Here is a 14,723-nt window from a genome sequence, read left to right on the forward strand (position 1 = left end):
CAACCCTATCAGGAGAATGAAAAAGAAGAAAAAGAGGTATCATTCAAATCTGCAAATCCCTAACCAACCCAACAAAACCTCACTCGGCATCCAAAAGCGCAACAGGAGCCTGATCATCAACCTGAATCCCACCCCTCTTCTTCTCATTACTATCCCAGAACGGCAACTTCCAGCCACCCTCATTCTCGGGTGTCGCCAGCCAAAGACGCATAAGGTGGCGACGGGGCGCAGGAGGCGCATGATCCGTGTATGCGGTGCGGGCATGCAGGACGTGCGCATTCGACAAGAACTGGATATCACCGATATCGAGGATCATGTGTAGCGACAAGCGCACGCAGGTTTCTTCCAGCACGCGCAGGGCTTCTTGCTGTGCGTCTGACAGCGGGGGGGATAATTCCCGCGTCGCTGAAGCGGCCGAGGGAGCGGACGTAGTATGGGTCCCATCTGGTATTGTTGTTAGACATTGGACTTATTGGAGCGGAGACGGAGGCCCCGGGGCATGCGAGGAGACTTACTTTGTATACACACGGCCCTTCCCGCCGCGCTCGAGGTACATTACGCTGGTGCGGATGTATTCGTCCTGTCCCTTGCTTGTCTCGCCCTTGCGGTCGAAGTACCAGATTGGTTCGGTGAGGGTCTTGAGGACATCTGGGCGTTCTGTGGCGAGGGTGTTGTAGACGTGGTGGGAGGAGACGAGATCTGATTCGCCGCCTTCAAGGGCCTTGGCGATGCAGAGGAGGCCGACGATATCTGAGTCGTCGGCGTGGAAGTATTGGCTGGGTGGGGTGTTGTTACTTGTTCGTTCTTTGTTGCTTACACATTCACTGGTGACTGAGACTGTCAAACTCACCGAGCATTGGTGCGGTAGATGCGCACTTTGTCAATCTGGGTCGAGTCCTCGCCGAGATCCTTGACGTGGCCGAGGACATGGCCACGGCTGTTCTGACTGACGAAGTAGCCGAGATATGTGCCGAGACCCATGTATGCCACGGCGGACTTGTGGTTACCCCATTTCTCGACGGGGAAGCCCTTGAAGAGGATGAAGCCCTTGCCGTCGATGAGGTCTGCGCGCAGCTCGTGCAGATAGGCGGCTAGATTGGGGAGTTTGAAGTTGGTCTATTCAAGGTATAGTTAGTTTCGGTTTTATAGTTTTCTAAGTATGACTTGTATTGTTCTCACCTTTGAGATTCCGGTCAACGGGGTCTTGGATGCAAGGAAAGCATCCGATGCCGAGCTCAGCTCATCGATCTGATCCTGGGTGAAGACATGCGTCCATTTTTCTGGGTTCTCGCGGTATTCCTCGGCCTTCCAGACTGTTGGGCCGGTGATTTGTTTAGGGAACTTTTCGAAGGGGATGATGTGGTCGTATAGTGGTGGATGTTGACCGGTGGTTTTCAGTCCATCTGGGAATATATCCCGTGAGATGGGCCCTGTCAGGTCATGAGGGGCAGTTGGGAGAGAGGAGGTAGCAGCGGGAGCCATGGTTATTAAAGATGGGAATATGCAGGTGTACAGATCACTGAAGGGTTGGTTTTATTTATATATTCTACATAGATGGTGAGCAATGTAGTGGATTATATGGCGTGACGAGATCCGATAATTTTACGAAATACCTAGGTTATATATATTCCAGGGTTATATAGCGGAATGAGTACCGCTATTAAGGAAGTGAAGCTGATTGGGGGTTGAAGGCCGGGATGGCGCAATTTGCGGGGTTGGATGTTGTGATGGCAGTGGGGGATCACGAATTGGGTTTGATATTTAGGACATTTTGTGAAGAGACTGAGAATTAATAAAGAGTATATAAAAGAGAGGAATACGCTAGATTCCTCGTGAAATAGCAATATAGGAGTTGACGTTGAAGGGCAAGGGACCGAGGATTCTAGTATCTACCTCTAGGGGGAATAGAGGTATACACATAGTACTTGATTAATATACATGCACATCTCTTAACATCCACAGTCTCGGCCGATAGACTAAGATTATCCATCATCCAGCACAATATATTCTGACCCCAGCCGATCATATCGGCAGTCGTGCATGAAACCGGCTGGTCGGGTTGTTTAGATCCAAAAGAAGAAGTGCTTTAGGCAGATCTCATCTATCAACCTTGGAACACATGCATGTAGTTAAGCTATCGGGCGAGAGGTTTGACTTGTCTTAATGCTTTACTTCAAATATGCGTTCGTCTTAGGGCTTGGGGGAGCACATGGTAGAGATCCGTGCCTTTGTCTTTAACCACTTGAGTCTCGTTCTAACTAGCAATTGATAACTCACGCCGTACCCATGGATATATTCAAAGTGGTTCTCTTTCTATTTATAATCACCTTCGACCATTGCATGTTGTTCTTGCTCCTGGGCTTCTTGATCTTCTACCTCTCAATGAATGGTCTTTGGGTGCACTATTTAACATGTTTTTCTTTCCTTTCTTACAGTCTTTTCCCAGAACTTCATTCAGTCTAATTAATCTATGTCTTTATCTCTTTTGATATGGTTCCTGATGCCTTCATCAGATCTTCTACAGACAAGGATTCGACTTCCTCTTTGGGAAGCCCCACCGGATTACTCAAATCCTTATCGGGCGTGAGGATGCGAACGCCCTTTGACATCAAAGTTTTTCAATTTTTTTATATTTGTAGACTCACATATCACATTCTCTTTGACAAATTACATCCATTTGGATAGAGTCCCGATACCCAAGCCCATGGCCCAACATAAAATCCACGTGGCTGTGCTAGACGCCGACATCCCCTGCCTCTCAGTATACAAAGCGCGGGGTCTATACAGCTCTCAATTCCGCGTCCTCCTGCAAGCAGCCGCCCAACGCTTGAACAAAAGCCCAGAAAGCCTCCAAAACGGACCTCTCGCCATTCATGTAACGGCCTTCGATGCCGTAGGCGGGTCATTACCTCCTCTGGAAACCCTACGAACCAAACCCCAGGCCCCAGCCGAGCCTCACGCCGGACCATTGAGTCCAATAGACGCAATCCTAATCACGGGCTCAGCATCCTCAGCCTACGAAGACCAACCCTGGATCCATGCACTGCAATCCTACATCCAAACAGTGCACACCCACTATCCAAACATAAAGCTTTTCGGCTCCTGTTTCGGGCACCAGATCATCGCCCAAGCCCTCCTCAGCACCAAGGCAAACACAAGCAACGCACCGGCATCGACATTCCACGTCACTCAATCCCCCGCTGGCTTCGAAATGGGCATCCAGCCCATCACCCTCCAGCCCTCCTTCACCGCGCGCTTCCCGCCTCTGGCGCGCGCCACAGCTCAGAAACCATTCCGCATCCAGCTGATCCACGGCGACGTAGTGGCACCGACGCCTGAGGCTGAAGCTGCTGCGGACCAGGGTGTCTCACTGCCGGCACCGTGGTCTCAGTATCGGGAGTAGTGCGCAGTGCGCTATTCAGGGTCTTTATAACCCCGGCCGGGTCCTGACGTACCAGGGCCACTTCGAGTTTGATACTTTTGCCAATGGGGAGCTTGCGCAGGAGTTTGGGCGTCGTGGGGGTTGGTCTGCGGCTGTTATGGACGAGTATCTGGAGCAGATTTATCGCTCACGCGTTCCTGGTTTGGAGGATGACGATGATGCCAAGGCTGCTGCTGAAGCAGTTTTGCTGTTCTTTGCTGGGGAGGATGGGGATTCGATGGGGTGTAATGGTACTGGTATGATTACGCCTCCACTGGGTTGATTGGGGGATCTCTTTTACGGTCGGGATGGGATGTGACGATGCTTGGACATGTATTATATTCAGCGGTATTAGCTGCAGAGTTTTTTTTTTACCAGTTACTGGGCACTTTATGTCCAAGCTGGTTTCTGCATTTCTGCATTTCTGCGTTTGAGCGAGTTTGTTCGGGGTGAATCCCTTGAAGGCAAACCGCGCGGCAAGGGTTTCAGATGACGCTGAGTATGGGACACGAACAGGAGTTACGAGTGTACAATTATAGTTGGTCAGCTCAGCCACCCCTTAGTGGCGACACATTGGGGTTACCATGATGATGCTGGACCCTGCATGGCTGACACACAGCTGGTATGTTGGTCTGCAGGAAGGGATTGCGGTCTAAACAATGGAAATAGGATTACGAGGGACAATGGTCATTCTTAGATCCGAGAGATCGGATGGAATTAGATGTACGGAGTAGTACAATGGAGTATAATAATAGGCTGCATGAAAGCTAGACGCACCTTGCATGAATTCTAAGCGATGCAGATAAGATGCATTTCAGTAACTTAGCTGTCTAGAACGAACGTCTCGACTCGCAAGCTCCCCACCTTGTCATATTAAGTGGAGCGTGACATGCTTGACATTTGTGTATGTATGGATAGTGTACATGTAGTGTACAGGTCTGATAACAGCTTTATATTATTTTTATTATATGCTACTCCGTACATACTATTATCAGATATTACCTAGGTACTTATACAACAGTACATACCAACCTTGGAAACCCCCGAACTTGAAATCTCAGACTTTTCCGTTGATCAACCCCCTGCACGGCCACCCAGAACCGGGATGGCGTGCGAGTTGCAGCCAATGACAATGGAGGTAATTGGTGACTCGGTGGAGATTGGGGGCCAATCAGGCTGCTTTGGGATGCTCTTCATCGGCAGTTGGTTATACAAGGTATTAGGGAGGTATTGGTATTTTCGTATCTAGGCAATCAAGTAATCTGGAAATATTGAAGCTGTTTATTAGAGTTAAGGGTAAACGGAGGAGGTCGGAGCTGAGACAGGTACGGAGTATTTGTATTATAGTAATGGATTATGCCTATAAGTATACTTAAGTAGGGCATATAAAGTCACGCGCTTGCTTACACTATGAGTACACGACCTCGGGAGGCCTGGAGTATACCTTCCCTTGTTTCTTCAGTTGCATTATTATACCTATTTATCCAATCTTACCTAGGTAGACTACTACTAGTATTATTTACTTCGTACTATGGTTCTACATAGTAATCTGTAGTATAAAATTAGAAATTAGAAAATAAAACCATGGAATCGAAAAATACCGTAATATTACACTGTAACGTGGCGCTAATTTTGCCACCCGGAGCTTCCCTCCCTTCTGGAATGAAGCTCAGGAGCTGGGGAGAGCTTCGGAGGGGCCGCTGATAGCGCCTATCGCGAGTATTTCTTTTCCTTTCCTTTCGCCCGAAGATGTAAAATTAAGCATCTTCTGTGTGTTAGATACATATGTTTTATTAATAGTCCGAATAAAGCATTAAAAGGCATCTAGGATGCCACATAAAAAGAATGTAAAAATGTAATGAAAATCGTTTAAGAGCTCGGTGTTCCACCGGGGTTTCCGAAAAGCCGTGCTATTCGGTATTAAAATACCAAATTTTACCGTACGGTTTCATCCTTTTTTCCCTTTTTTTTCTTTTTTTCTCCCATTTTTATTTAAAATTTCACTTTTTAGCGTGGAACATTCCAAGAATGGGGTTTTTCTTACAAGGGAAGCTCAAAGCTGCACGCCCTCTTTTTGGTTATCGATACTCAGATAGGGACGATAGCCACATATACGAGCTCGTACATAAGAGAGTCAGAATAAAGCTGTTCCTGACTACATATGTAGAATTATTAAATCTAGAATTTATAGGATAGAAATAAAAAGAAATTATAGAAAAAAAAGAAGTACGGAGTAAAAATTAGAATAAGGCGAACTCTGCGTAATTACCCGTAATACCCCAGTGACTTTCACCCACTAGACCCTCGAAAGTACTCTGAATGTATGAGCCGCCCTCTCATCCGTTTCCTTTTTTTCCCTTTTTCAATTCTTCCTTTCTTCTCTTTCTACACACAAGAGCATGTTGAACTGCATTTTTGTCTATTGTTCACATAAACCCTGTCTGTGCTCGGCTGACCTCTTTATTCGCCCCTCCTTTTTTTATCTCAACTCCCGGGATCTCGGATGACCTATATGCAACCATGCCTCCTCGAAGCTCACTGACCAGCTCTTTCTCGGTAACCGATGCCAATAATGAGGTGGTCTGTCCCTTGAAGAATAACGACGGTTCCAATTGTCGCAAAAGATGTCTAGGTGTGAGTATTTGCCCCGAGCCCCACCTATCACCGGGCTTGCGAAAGCTATATGACCCGTGCAACTCTGGAGTTCAACTCGAACTAATCCGGTTGGTGCTCTAGGAAAAACGCTATCGCTCCATGCAGGAGCACATTCGACGTGCGCATCCGAACCACTACATCCCGAAGCTCCCGGCTACCGAGGAGAGCTTCCTGATGATGGTGAACACCCCGCTCGAGCAACGGGTGCAGCTGTCACCCCCCGAACCCGCTCAACCCCGGCGACCTCAGGGTTAGTCTTTCTGCTCTTTTTGTCTTAATTTCTTACACATACTGACGGCTACCCACAGATGTGGCGCCGGAAAGGGACGTCTATGTCGCTGACGGCTCCCCGGCTACCCCTCGAGCTCTGGATGAACCCCACCCAGCTGCAGCCACTGCGGCGGTTGCTCTGGCACAACTGCATCACCATCGGCTGGCTTCGGACTGGGATACAGACATGGTTTGTCGCTCCGGGCTGTTGTGGGCTTTGAGCCCTGAGTCTCTCCACAGTGGCACTGACCCGCATTTCCCCAGGATACCCATTCGGATACCGACTTGAGTCATCCTCGCATGCGCGGAGCTATTGAACTGCCCTCACTCCGCGACCACTTCAAGCAGGAATCCCTTCCGCCATTTACGCCTCGTCCTCGCGAGCTTCTTCCATCCATCCTCAATCACTCCCCGCCCGGTCGCTCATCCACATTGCCGCCAATCCAGCGGAGAGACAAATTTTCCCGCCCACGCAAATCTTCCATCACTCAATCTGCCCGGAAACCCAGGCAGGATCGCCCCAAATCAAAGGAATTCGGGCGGCGACCAAGTCTCGGTGACCGTAAAGCCCTTTCAGCAGAGCCGCAAACCGCGGCCTGGGCGCAAGGCAAGCGCTGGGAGGATTTGATTGAAGCCGCGACATCAGCAACGGAAGTAGACGATGAGCCGTATTCAGAGGTGAGTTTGAATGCAATTCTGGACTTTCCTTTCCAGTGCTGATGCGCCATATACAGGCTGGTCGGTCTCCAACGATTGCCCCACTACTTCCCAACGTGACGTCTGCCCCGTCTGGGGTGAAAAATCGGTCCTCGTTACCACCCGCTTTCCAATCCTCGGGATTGCCTCCTATCTCTTCACATCGGCCATTCCCACCTCATTCATACGCCGCCTCGCCTTTGCACAAATCATTGACCCCGCCACCATACGAGAACCACCGCAGCCGTGAGAGCGACTTGGAACCATTCCCATCCATTGAATCATCGCTCGACTCCATGTCTTCGGCATCCGGCAGAAATTTTGCGCCATCGGTTTCGGGAGTCGCGCCGTCCATAAACTCTGATTCCAGCCCAGTTATGAATCTTGTCCCGCCCATCTCGCAGCGCCAGCACCACCGGTTCTCCAATCCTACTCCAGCGTCTTTCCGCAACAAAGAGGTTCAGGTGTTTTGCGCCCAGTGCAAACGACCTTCGGCACTGAATGAGTGCTATGCCTGTACGGAGTGCATCTGTGGAGTCTGCCGCGACTGCGTGGGCATGTTCATTTCAAGTCCGCCTACTTCATTCCGAACCCCGGGGAATGGGCCATTAAATACCGTCCTGTCACAAGGACCAACAAGTTACCCTGGTCCTCAAGGATGTCCACGATGTCGAACAGTTGGGGGCAAATGGAAGGCATTCCAAATCGACATCAAGTGAACGACTTCAAGACCGCCTACATATTTGGTTTTACGCATTTTACGACTGATGCTTGATACACGTTCATTCTCATATTGTTATTTATTCTTCATCGTTCGGTCGGCTTTCCTGGTCTTCTTTCTTTTTCTTTTTCACTACGATCTGGCAGGACCCATCATGTGGACGACGTTGCAGGAGTTCCTTTTTCCAGGCCAGGTCTTTTCGGTGCAGGTTTCCGACAGTCAAAAACCCGAAGAAGCTGGTCTTCAACATTCAAAGGTCTACATTTTCTTTCTTTCCGCATTCTGGGGTTCATGTGGACATATCTTTTGGTCATGAGGTATATGCTTTTTTATGCTCTTTCAAGTCTTTCATGTGATGCGAACCTGTACTGCAATGATTTCATTCTCTGCAGTTTATAGAAGAGAGCTGTGGTCGTGGGAGACACGGTTGTCTCTCATACCATCCAATTCTTGATTTATATAACTATCAATCTACTCATCCCAGATGACACTGCTGAGACCCTCCGCAGTCCCTACCTTCCCAGGCTCACCAACCTGTAGAGCAGCCATCTCCTCACCCAAATCTCCGGTCTTCGGATCCCGACGCACAATGGAAACCGTCGCAGAAGCCTGGTTCCCAATAGCAACCAGATCCCCAGCCCGATTGATCACAAAGGTCCGCGGCACCTTCCCAAATGCAGAAGCCGAGTCCCGCAACTTCACTGATCCGTCCACTGGCGACCGATCAAGCACAATCATTGAATCACTCGGCTCGAAACCCTGATCACTCCGGATTGAAACATAAAACTGATCTCCAATCCTACTAATCTCAGCCGGCGTGGCACCCTCGGGCATAACACCGTCGGGGTACGGCACCAGGGTTTGCGTCTTCTCAAAAGACAAACACCCAGATCTCGGATACGAAACATCAAACGCCATCATCGTACCCCCGATCTCATTAAGAAGGTACAACATCGTCTCGCCGACAGCCGCTGTCTGCCGCGAATTCGTCGACCTATCAGCCGACCGGTCGGTGTTATCTGCCCAGAACAGGCCGTGTCGCGGCCCGCTGCCGTAGGTAATGTTCACACTCGGACACTCGGACAGCTTACCCGACGGGCCATCTTCGATCGCGTACACGCGCAGCAGGTCCGCGCCCAGGTCCGGACTGACGATGAACGAGCCGGTCGGGTCGAGGAAGACCTCGTGCGGGTGTGGCGAGTCCTGCTGGTCGACTTTACCCGGTCTGGTCAGGTTGAAATGGAAGGCTTGCAGGCTTGGTTGGTTTTGTTTGATGGGCAAGGCGAAGGTTGAGATGGCCGAGCCTTGGCTATTAGGTTGTTAGTACAATCCCATATCCACAACAGCATCAAGGCAAGGCAAGGCCAAGACCTTAGGAATGTAGGTAAGAAAAAGAAAAACAGAGAAACATACTAATGCGCAATTGCAATAAATTTCTTCCCCACAGCAGTCTCATAGATAACACTACTCACGCCGCCACCGACAGTCTTCGCGACAGCGCCTTCGCGCAGCGTGCCATCTGGCCTGACATGCAGGGCCGTCAGCGAGCCATGCGTGGAAGGATCGGCAGTGCCGGTCTCGTCGGAGCAGTAGACGGTGCGGGTGTGCGCGTCTAGGGTTAACCAGCTCGGCATGTCGCCGCAGGTATTGAGGGTTTGCGATATGGAGAGGTCATTGTCCCTCAGGGTTAGGGAGTAGACATTGCCATTGTAGTGGGTTGCCCAGAGGTGGGCTGGTTTGGAGGTAATGGCTGCTGTTGTGCCTAAGGCCGAGAGGATGGGGAGGAGGGTTTGGAGGTGCATCTTGGTAGATGTGTTTCTACCTAAGATACGGGATGGATGGTTGTATATGTGTACGGAGTAGTAGTAGATGTAGATGTAAATGGGAAGAGTAGGGGAAAATGGGGGATCGGCAGTCCCTGGCTGTGCAGGAATGGATCGAGGGGGGGAAGAGGGGAGAAAGGGTGACATTGTGTTTTTCTGTATTTAGACTGTTTCAGCTATGCATATTGTGCATGTTGCATATACTCCCGAGATCGTGTTTAACTCCTCCGTACTCCGTAGTAAGACATGCAATTAATTAGGGTTAAGGGGACTCTGCTCCTATTATTCCCCACGTCATAATTCTACGAGATCACCATACCACCGTTACATGATGCATATACATGCATAATATTCAAATATTTGAAATGCAACGTACTATATAATGTCATTATGTATGTATTCATGTATTTCTTACTTTCTTAGCTTGGTTTCACCCCCATGTTGCGTGGGGGTTACTGAAACATGATCAGAAGGATACATGTATCTATTCTATATTCACATATAACATACATGTCTCGCTAAACAAGAGTCAAACCAGTGTAGCAAACATCGTTTCGCACAAGCTCAGTCTTGAGTCCATCTTCCAACGATACCGAGTACAAGCTACCACCCAGGTCAGCCACATACACAATATTGTTCGCCTTATCCAACTTCAAGCCAATAGGCTCGTGGAAGTGACGTGCCAGAATAACCTTCTCAAAATCTATCTCTTCACCACCAACATGGGCACGATTCAGTGTGCAACCGAAAGGGTGCTCACCACGATCCGTCCAGTACAGGGTCCGAGTGTCGCTATCTATCTCAATATCAATGGGCTCGGGGAGGTTGCTCCACAGACACCGGATATCAGTCCGATTCTCAGCAGTCTCACCGGCAGGAATATCCAAGCCAGCGCAGTAGATCTGACCACGACCAGCCTTGCAAGGTCCCTTCTGAGTCCAGTACAAGAGACCGCGCTCGGCATCGATAGCAACACCTACACACCAAAGCGTCATCTGCTCCAACAGACTCATGCCCGGCTCCGCACGGCGCTGCACCAGAACAACGTGGTTACTACCATCAAAATTACAGCGGTGCACACCTAGTCCTTCACGGTCGCAGAAGTAAATCTGCTTGCGTGACTCGATAACCGAGATCTGCTTGGGTGTATGCACCTGGCCAACGGGGACAACACACATCACATCGCCGCCGTCCATATCAGCCGACCAGACGGAGCCATCACATTTTGCCGTGCTGCGGCCCATATTCGTCCAGAAGATGCGCTGCGTCTCCAGTGCTACGTCGATACCGTCAGGCAGGTTCTGGCCGACGACGACGGGGGTGAGTTTCTGCGTTGCGAGATTGAGGCGGATGATTTTGCCGTTGGAGTGCACCTGCGACACATCCTGGCGTTTCCGCCGAGCCCGACGTCCAGCAGGTAGATGTCTTTTGCGGCGCTGTGCGGGTGTGCCGGATGTGCTTCTGCGGAAGAGGATTTCGAGAGTGGCGGGTAGAGGCCGCCCTTTTCACTCTTCTTGCCGAGACGTCCTTGGTCGAGGTATTCCCTCCGTAGCCAGTCGATTGCGGCGGAGGGGAGACCCCTCTCGTGGATGTAGTTTTCTTCGATGAACGCGACGGTATCGAGGCCGACTTGGTCCATCAGCTGGCAGGGCAGGGGCCCATTCTTGAACATGTGTTCCCAGAGTAGGTCGATTTGGCCGGGGTCGCTGACGCCTTCGTAGAGGATTTGCGTGATTTCCCGCTTGACTGCTGCCCAGATGCGGTTGAAAATGAATCTATACGGCTTTTGAGTCAGTCTGCTGTGCTGATATACTACGTTTTCTTTTTCGCTCTCGGAATAATACATACCCGGTCGATTCGCGGCGAGCTGTCACTGGCAACATGCCACATTCACCCAAGACAGTCTCCAGGTAAGGGAAGATCTCGGGATCGGTCTTACCACAAGTCATCAGCTCGACCGTGCGGATAGCAGGAGGCATGGTGAAGTGAATATTGAAGAGCTTGCGCTTCCGCTTGTCGGAGACCTTGACAAGCATCAAGTTTGACTTGATAGAGGAGCTGTTGGAGCCGATGTAACAATCCGCCGGAGCGTACTTATCCAAGTCTGCCAAAGTATCAATCTTCAACTGCAGTATCTCAGGCACAGCCTCGACAATCAGCCAAGCGTTGGAAACAGCGGGCTCAAGCTCGGTGAAAGTCTTGCAGTTGCCATAGGGCGCAGACGTATACGACTCAAGGTCAACCTGGGAAATGGAGGTCTGACCCTTAGGATCGTCGGGATCGCCAGGTTCGCCCTCGTGATCTTCTTCACGCATCTTTTGAATGCGCGGCATCAACGAGAACTCGACTTTGTGTTTATCGATGTAGTCCTCTGCATCGCGGAGAGCCACCGGCGAGGGATCCCGGATGTGGACATGGTAGCCAGCAGCGATGAAGACACAGCCGATGCGGCGGCCGAGGACACCGGCGCCGATGACTGCAACGGGGCGGTCTGTTCTGGGCTTAACACCCATATTGAATGTAGGTAAATAGGAGTATGAGAGAGGGAGGTGGCAATGTAGATGGGTGTTGGTATATAAAATGTATGTAGATATGACGTTGAGAGCGGAAAAAGCGTGGACTGTTGTCTAGGGAAACATAACCAAGGCACAGTTGATTATAGGCTTTCTTATATATATTTCTGCTCAATCTAGCATTGGAATTTATGAGGCTCTCTATGCACTTCGGTTGCAATACACCATCCCAAGCTCATTGGACATGTTAGGGCTCCGCTGCCGGAAGCCGGCATCATGAGTATGAGCTTCCAAGAAAAGAAGGACTCGCGGATATCACGGCCGTAGTGCTGTAGTGTCGTCATGGCCAATAAAATGCTTCCAGAAGTAGATTCGGGATCTACTCTGCATCGGAGGGAGTTCGGATGGTAATGAAGCGCTTTTCTGTTCGGATTTGCCACGGAGTCGTCACGGAATATTCACGGAAACAGTTCGGAGGAACTTGCAGAATGTTATGCTAAACAAGCTTGAAGATCTGTCGACTCCTTCATTTTGTTGGGCTAAGATCCGGGAACTGTTGCCGTTCAGTCCGGTGTTGACCGTTGAGCTCCACTCAATATCAACTACTAGTGATCCTTTTGGGTAATTCTTCTAGAAGCGCGGAAGAATGGAAGCTGAGAAGACGACGTCATTTGTAAGACATCAACCTGAGGCATAAGATTTGATATACTTCGCAATATCTTCACGTTAGGATATGGAAACGTCTCCTACCGTGCCATAACAAAGAAACTTAGACACCTGAAAACACCAAATGTATACAAACGAAGTGAGAGCTAGACAGTTATGAGAAAATTGACTGAAAATGTGACTAGTTGCTGATATTCTATCTCTATGTCTATGTTGTATATCAAATTCAAAAATCTGTTGTACAATTTAGGCACCATCCAACGCTCAATACCATCACAATCCCCTTAGAACAGGAAGACCTGATCCGTAGCCTTGGACACAGCACTAGGATCATTCCAGCCCATTCCAGGGAGAATCTTCTTCATCGCATTAATCATAGGTGGCGGGCCACACAGCAACATCTTGCTGTCCTCACCGGCAGGCGGCAAGTAGCTTTGAATCAGATCCTGCGAGATAAAACCACGATGACCAGTCCAATCCTCACCAGCCTGTGAAAGCACATACTGCACAGAGAACTTATGCGGATTCTCACGAGCAAAGTCGTCCAGCTCCTTGCGTAGCAAAATATCCTCCTCCCTGTTACTTGCATACAGCAAGCTCATCTTGGTAGTATCGGCCTTGTTGTCACAGATCGCCCGGATGAGCTGGTACATGGGGGTTATACCAGTACCACCAGCGATCATACCAATGTGGTTTGCGTATGAGGTGGTATATTGCATTGCGCCCTTGGGGCCACGGATCTCGATAGTGTCGCCGATGTTCATTTGCTCGAGGTGCTTGGTCATCTGGCCCTGGGGGTATACCTTAACTAGGAGCTCGATGCGTCCTAGATCGATGTTGTTGGAGACGGGTGTGTAGGAACGGGAGACGCTCTTTCCATTGATAGTGGCGCGCAGAGCAATATGCTGGCCTGTTGGGAGACCGAGGATATCGTCTGTGTTGGGGAGGCCAAAGGTGAATCGGTACACGTTGGGAGAGACGACTTCTTTGTGGGTCAGAGGGAAGCTCTTAAACTGGCGCGGGTCGAGGGGCTTTGTAAAAAGGGTCTTGGTGGGAGCCTTCTTGACGGTTGATGATGTTTTCTTGCGGAAGATAAGTCTGTCGGACCGAGATGTGCGGTGAGGCAAGTGATGAGTAAACTCTTGCTGGACGTCCAACTTGGATGAAATCCACATTGTCACTCCAAGGGTGATGGACAGTTGGGCGACACTGGCGATTCCGAATCCGGACCAGAACTGACCGGAGTTCAGGCGGTTGGACAGAATAGTTGAGACACTTTCCGACAGCTTCTTGAGGATCGGGGCAAATTGTCCCCATCCGTTGCTGTAGCCGGCAAAAGCCACTCCCCCTAAAGCGCCAGTCATGCCAAGTTTGAGCAATGAGAGAACCAGCGAGGGAACACGGCTAGGTGAGGGCTTGACAGATACAACGGCGGCTTGTGCGACTTTCTCAAACGTAGGACGGTAGACCTGAATTGATTCGGCATGTTCCTAAATCAAATCAGGTTAGTTGAGTTCTCTATATGTTGGTCTGTTAGGTTTGAAGAACACACCTCTGACGGCAGGTCGCCAACATAATATTGTTCCAACTCCTCACGAGCTTCGTCAGAATGACCTGTCTCTTCGAATGCCTCGGTAGCATCTGTGCCAGCGACCCCAATCAAGATGGCACTGCCACCAGGGTGGTCTTCGAGGTATTTGGTGACATCGTAGACTTTGTTGTGCAGAATAATCCAGACATCGTCTGGCTTATTATGATTATGAACTTCTTCAAGGGTGTACATCTTGTGAGACAATTAAAATGCTTAACTTGAAGTCCCCTAAAACATTTATATAAACGTTATATAAATATAAAATATGTCAATATGTCAATATCTATGTCGGATGTTCTCGTGCGAACTTCGCCCGAAGCCCGGATCTACCGCTCCTATACAAATGGACATTCAAGGCTCCACGGTA

General features: G+C 49.7%; 6 protein-coding genes across 6 annotated transcripts; 2 read left to right on the forward strand and 4 right to left on the reverse strand.

Annotated features, from left to right (window-relative positions):
• Positions 1 to 79: 79 nt before the first annotated feature.
• On the reverse strand, positions 80 to 1,482 carry N7519_003887 (TauD/TfdA family dioxygenase; the record flags this gene model as incomplete). The annotated part of the gene is made up of 4 exons (XM_057290663.1): positions 80 to 444; positions 529 to 776; positions 851 to 1,116; positions 1,180 to 1,482. The coding sequence occupies 4 exons, from the start codon at positions 1,480 to 1,482 to the stop codon at positions 80 to 82; spliced, it is 1,182 nt and encodes a 393-aa protein (XP_057151865.1).
• A 1,222-nt stretch (positions 1,483 to 2,704) lies between these two features.
• Positions 2,705 to 3,704, forward strand: N7519_003888 (uncharacterized protein; the record flags this gene model as incomplete). The annotated part of the gene is made up of 2 exons (XM_057290664.1): positions 2,705 to 3,364; positions 3,423 to 3,704. The coding sequence occupies 2 exons, from the start codon at positions 2,705 to 2,707 to the stop codon at positions 3,702 to 3,704; spliced, it is 942 nt and encodes a 313-aa protein (XP_057151866.1).
• A 2,237-nt stretch (positions 3,705 to 5,941) lies between these two features.
• On the forward strand, positions 5,942 to 7,761 carry rfeD (uncharacterized protein; the record flags this gene model as incomplete). Its single annotated transcript, XM_057290665.1, has 5 exons — positions 5,942 to 6,055; positions 6,158 to 6,326; positions 6,385 to 6,536; positions 6,611 to 7,024; positions 7,081 to 7,761. 5 exons carry the CDS (start codon positions 5,942 to 5,944, stop codon positions 7,759 to 7,761), a joined length of 1,530 nt encoding a protein of 509 aa, XP_057151867.1.
• A 473-nt stretch (positions 7,762 to 8,234) lies between these two features.
• On the reverse strand, positions 8,235 to 9,565 carry N7519_003890 (uncharacterized protein; the record flags this gene model as incomplete). The annotated part of the gene is made up of 2 exons (XM_057290666.1): positions 8,235 to 9,072; positions 9,177 to 9,565. 2 exons carry the CDS (start codon positions 9,563 to 9,565, stop codon positions 8,235 to 8,237), a joined length of 1,227 nt encoding a protein of 408 aa, XP_057151868.1.
• A 539-nt stretch (positions 9,566 to 10,104) lies between these two features.
• Positions 10,105 to 12,099, reverse strand: N7519_003891 (3-hydroxyacyl-CoA dehydrogenase family protein; the record flags this gene model as incomplete). Its single annotated transcript, XM_057290667.1, has 3 exons — positions 10,105 to 10,914; positions 10,995 to 11,361; positions 11,435 to 12,099. 3 exons carry the CDS (start codon positions 12,097 to 12,099, stop codon positions 10,105 to 10,107), a joined length of 1,842 nt encoding a protein of 613 aa, XP_057151869.1.
• A 950-nt stretch (positions 12,100 to 13,049) lies between these two features.
• N7519_003892 (Cytochrome b5) lies at positions 13,050 to 14,548 on the reverse strand (the record flags this gene model as incomplete). Its single annotated transcript, XM_057290668.1, has 2 exons — positions 13,050 to 14,255; positions 14,318 to 14,548. 2 exons carry the CDS (start codon positions 14,546 to 14,548, stop codon positions 13,050 to 13,052), a joined length of 1,437 nt encoding a protein of 478 aa, XP_057151870.1.
• Positions 14,549 to 14,723: the final 175 nt, after the last annotated feature.

Source organism: Penicillium mononematosum (assembly GCF_028829835.1).
Source record: "Penicillium mononematosum strain IBT 11891 chromosome Unknown utg000002l:1.0-8112719.0:1.0-8118358.0, whole genome shotgun sequence".
Taxonomy (NCBI): Eukaryota; Fungi; Ascomycota; class Eurotiomycetes; order Eurotiales; family Aspergillaceae; genus Penicillium; species Penicillium mononematosum.